The sequence below is a fragment of the Gadus macrocephalus genome, chromosome 13, assembly GCF_031168955.1.
Source record: "Gadus macrocephalus chromosome 13, ASM3116895v1".
NCBI lineage: Eukaryota > Metazoa > Chordata > Actinopteri > Gadiformes > Gadidae > Gadus > Gadus macrocephalus.
In genome coordinates, this window is record NC_082394.1 from 15,743,413 (window position 1) to 15,748,412 (window position 5,000).

General features: G+C 47.7%; 1 protein-coding gene across 2 annotated transcripts in view; it reads right to left on the bottom strand.

The window, feature by feature from the left end:
- sulf2a (sulfatase 2a) overlaps positions 1 to 5,000 on the bottom strand; it is a 13,072-nt gene that overhangs the window by 4,785 nt on the left and 3,287 nt on the right. For both annotated transcript variants that reach the window (XM_060068721.1, XM_060068720.1), the window contains exons 3-9: positions 3,992 to 4,167; positions 3,427 to 3,555; positions 2,846 to 2,902; positions 2,553 to 2,682; positions 2,134 to 2,347; positions 1,377 to 1,647; positions 1 to 26 (exon numbers count right to left, since the gene is read on the bottom strand). The exon at positions 1 to 26 is cut by the window's left edge and continues 71 nt beyond it. In XM_060068721.1, the coding sequence (XP_059924704.1) occupies positions 1 to 26; positions 1,377 to 1,647; positions 2,134 to 2,347; positions 2,553 to 2,682; positions 2,846 to 2,902; positions 3,427 to 3,555; positions 3,992 to 4,167 (1,003 nt within the window). The remainder of the gene's footprint in view (positions 27 to 1,376; positions 1,648 to 2,133; positions 2,348 to 2,552; positions 2,683 to 2,845; positions 2,903 to 3,426; positions 3,556 to 3,991; positions 4,168 to 5,000) is intronic.

The following is a 5,000-nucleotide window of genomic DNA, read 5'->3' on the forward strand; positions in this document are numbered from 1 at the left end:
CTGTGTCATTCATGAGAATGGAGCACCTGTAGGGAACGCACACACACACACACACACACACACACACACACACACACACACACACACACACACACACACACACACACACACACACACACACACACACACACACATACACACACACACACACACACACCTACTTCACCTACTTATCCCTTTCCCAAGACAAGTAAACTTTATTTGTGCTGCCCTTTCCCATAGATGCACTCTCGAGGGCTCGACAGGCCCATATTCAGAGGGAACCGCAGCGGCGAGCGGCTGAAAGAGGAACAGAAAGCCCAGCGGGCAAAGCAGAGATGGAATAGAGGTGACAGCAGCATCAGGTGATGCTGGTGGAGGAGGAGGAGGCGGACGCCTGGCAGCTAGAACTCCCCCGGCGATACTGGGTACACCACCCCTCGCTACCCCAACGGGATGATGGTCACCTTGCAGTGCCGTCAAAGTGTGCATGTGTGTGTGTGTGTGTGTGTGTGTGTGTGTGTGTGTGTGTGTGTGTGTGTGTGTGTGTGTGTGTGTGTGTGTGTGTGTGTGTGTGTGTGTGTGTGTGTGTGTGTGTGTGCGTGTGTCTGTATGTGTGCGTGGCTCATTTAATGAAATAATTAGTAAGTGATTTGAGTGGCTGGCGCAGCTAATACACGATCTTTACAGCTGCATTTATCAACCATGGCAAAATACAGATAATATAAATTCTAGATTTATATAATGGGTTTAATTATATATATCATTACTATTCATTCAACTAGCAGACGCTTTTATCCAAGACATGCAGTGAGTTCAGATACGTCGTTCAGGAGCAGGTAGGGGTGAGTGCATGTTGCTCCTAATGATGCCCACAGGGCAGGCACGTTGCAGACACGTTGTGCATTGAGTCCTATTTCTTTTAGTTGGGAGTCCATCACCCCAGCCTCCGCACTATCCTGTTATAATTATTCATATGCATATGCATCATTATTCAGCAGCAGAGGTGCAGAGTGAAAACTGAATTAATCTGAAATCTTAGGTCGGTCTGCATCTGTCCTCTCCCTAATGTTTCAGCCAACACAGTTATATCCGGAGGCAACGGTAAAAGAAGAAGCCAGGGTGCTAAGAAGCTATGAATTCTCTAATTATCAAGCCTTGAGCATGGAAGAGTATTATTTATTCTTGTATATGTATATATTCAATATGTATACCGCAGAACTGGGCACCTTCCCCCCCCCCCCTTTTTTTTCTGCACTATTTCTTTATTTTTAATTCTACATGTGTATGCACTGGGAAGGAGATACTTTGAATCTCATTGTCCTGTGTATAGTGACAATAAAAGGCATTCGTTCGTTCGTTCATTCATTCATTCAAGGTGTGTGGCCGGGTCCTACCTGTAGGTCACCTTGAGAGCGGCCGACGGTGTGACTCTACTTCCTGGCGTGGGGGTGGGTCTGGCCGTGATCCCCATTCCACTGAACCCCTCCGCGTCGTCATCCAGGGCGTCCTGCTCAGCTCCGTTCCTCCTATCCTCGTTGCTGTGGTTGCCGTGGCCCACGGGCCGGTAGCCGTCCTCCAGGTCCACAGCGTACAGGTCCCCGTCCAGCTCAAAGGGCACAGAGCGCGCCCAGCGTGTCCTGCTGACCGTCTTGCTGGACTTCATCTCTGAACGGGACCGTCGACATGGATGTTAGAGAGGGATGAAGGGCAGCCTAACCGCCGCTTTTAGATCTAGGTCTACTAAGATTAGATACGACTATATTAATCCCAGACACAAAAGGAATACTGTACCTAGATCTACAACTAAAGATATCAACCCATGAAACACAAAATAAATAGAAAATCTAGTTCATGCTCATCATTTGTTTGTTTTTGAATAAAAATGTCTCTTGCCTTCAAGAGATTTAATAGAGTTGTGTGGGATCTCAGGTCTACCACTGGGTGGCAGCACAGACGTGCCAAATTAGTACTTCAATAGCTACTTCAGCATGAAGTGAATGGCCCTGTTTGAGAGGGCTTGTATACTGTCAGGACATTTGAAAGAAAAGGGAAGTGTGCTACGGAACAAATCTGTCTGGAGTTTCTAAATATAACCACTGACGAGGACAGAACAAAACCAGTCTGATCACAGTGACTAGCATGGGAACTGACTTTTCTTGGTTACCAACGTCCTCTTGGGTGCCTCCGCCTTAAATCCCAGGGGCCCGCAGTCACAGCCGTCAGCGTTGACAGGGGGGACGTAGGGCTGGGGTCCATCACTGCTGGCCTTCAGGGCCTGCATGCGCGGCGCGGCATAGAGACCCGCCATGCCTTTACACTTATAGAGCCTCAGCTTGCCCGTGGGGTCCTCCACACACTGCCATTTCTAGACAGGGAGACAGATGCTGACATTAGGATGGGTAAAACATTGCGTTTGTCTGTCTCTGATACGCAACATCATCGTCTCTCTAATAATCCAAAACTTGACTCTGATTAGCGGCAACAGGGGAAAGTATAAGGGCAGCTCGTTCATTAGTTCTGCATTAGGATTGGCACTGAGGTTGCACCCTTCTTGCGTGAGATGCCGGTACCTGTCCAGGCTGCTGACAGGAGGTCTGGTACTCCGCCTTCTGACACAGCTCCCTGACCCGCTGGTATTTGGGAAGGAAGTTCTCCTCCTGATCCACGTCCTTGCCGTCCGTCCTCTTGTGCATTGGCTTCCTGCGCACGAGCGGGAGCAACACAGCGAGGGAGATGTGCGTGAGATATGGACCTCATGACCCGCCGGAACGATGAGCCAGTCATACGTTAGATGTCACCCTATGGGCCCGGCGTACTGGAGGAGAAATGCCTGCTGTGGAAAGGGCAATCAATAGAGCCTCACCCGCGCTCCACCAGAAAGGAATCCCGCCATGTCTTCGTCTTCCGGCTCAACTGGAACCTGACAATAAGAGGAGACAGGCAGCAGAGGGGTTCTTGTTAGCATCGCGCCGGTGATATTTGGCCTGAACACACACACACGAGCTCTTTCAAATGTCATGTCTGCGCCGTGCATGGAGAAGAGATTGCGGAGCTACTTTTAATTTGAGGAGGACGTGTCCTGCATGTTTAAGGATACAGAGAAACTGAGAATTGCCAATTGTCAGCTCTTGGTCTTAAGCAAAGTCACGTTATTAAGTCCTACTGTTGCACTCCAACAAGTAATAAAGAAACTCAATCATCTAATCTAGGCTGCTCGTTTAGTTTTACTCTCACCATTTTAATAATTCATGAGATGCTTTTATGCAAAGCAACGTGAATTAGAATTTTTCTCATTAATGAGCTGTAAGGGCATCTTGCTCAAGGAGGCCTAAAGGCAGACTTTGGAGACATTGGGGTTTGAACCCACAACCTTGACTGGGAGTCAAACCCCCTTACCACTGAGTGTCTTTTGAGCCAGTGTGCACACGGATATGATCTGGTTACCTGTTGACAGGCTTTTCTGCGTCCAGAAGTTTGAGGATGGACTTCCCGTCCATCTCGGCGGGGATGTCGGCTCCAGCCATATCCAGCATGGTAGGCGCCAGGTCAACGTTCAGCACGATGTGGGGGTTGCTGCCCGGGGAAGAGGATGGGTGAGATTCAATGCACTAGTCATTGCACAAGTACGTTGTACCACAAAATGGGATCTCTGCATTTCACCCATCACTTGCAGCACTAGGGAGCAGTGGACAGCCACAGTGCAGTGGCTGGGGAGCAACTCCAGGTCTAATGCCAGTGCCTTGCTCAACGGCAGGAGTATTAACCTCAGCACGAACAGTTACAAATACATGAACTGTACAAATATATTTCTAAGTAGAATAAGTATCGAATATAATATCGTATACAGCAGTATTTTCATCAGAACAATCGAACGAATCCACCTGTTGTTCAACCCATGATATTTCCTCTTAATAAGCATTGCTGCCTGTACCGTTATGAAAAAGGCAATGTTATGCAGCTGGAGTGATCACGGTGGGTGGCTGGTGGTGGTCGTTGGTGCATCACTCACATGGCCCCCTGGTCCACGCTGGGCCCTCGTATGAAGAAGGGCACGCGGATGTCGAACTCGTAGGGCATGGACTTGCCCTTGACCAGACCGAACTGTCCGATGTGGTAGCCGTGGTCCGAGGTGTAGATGATGTAGGTGTTGTCCAGTTCGCCCGTCTCCACCAGCATGTCGTACACCTGTCATAGGCACTGACGGTTACTTTCACTGTGATGTCAGCAGAACACTAGCCTATTGTACTCATGGTAAAAAAAAAGTATATAACATAATTTCCCCTAAAGTTCATTTGCTTTTTGTGTCAAACGGTTGGACAATATTTTTGTGCCCAATTGGCCCCTATTAAACTAATAACCTCACTCAAATTGAACATATTCATATTCAAATGTGAATACTCATATTCTCCTTCAGTTTCATATTGAACTTACAACTCGATATGAGTCATCAGCGTCCCTTATCTCGGGTTCGTCCTCTGTGTTCTTCAGGGCTCCAGGTAAGGTGGTCACTTATAATGTGGACCTGTGAAGCCTTTTGAGACTCCGACTGTGATTAAAGGCTACACAAATAAATTTGACCCGACTTGACCTTCACTTTATGAAAACAACATTAGCAGCTCACAAGTGTGCCTCTGGCGCAAAATTTTAAGAATAAGTGTGAAGTATGCAGCAAGTGTGTCAATGAATATATTACACACTCACTGAAGAAGAGGCACAGCTCCCCCAGGACAGAGGAAGAGAAGGTGTGTGTATGTGAGCCTGTGTGAAGGTGTCATTGTGTGGATGTATTCTGTGTGTGTGTGTTTGTATGTTTTTTTTTACATATGCCTGTGTGTAAAATTGTGTATGTGTGAGTCTTTAACCTCTTTGTTTAATAGTGTGTGTTCAGCTGTATGTGTGTGTGTGTGTGTGTTTCTGTGTGTGTGTGTGTCTGTGTGTTTGCTTGCAATTGTGTATGTGTGCGCTTGTGCTTGTGTGTGCCTGCCTGTGAGTGTCGATGTGTGTATTTGGGGTGCGCC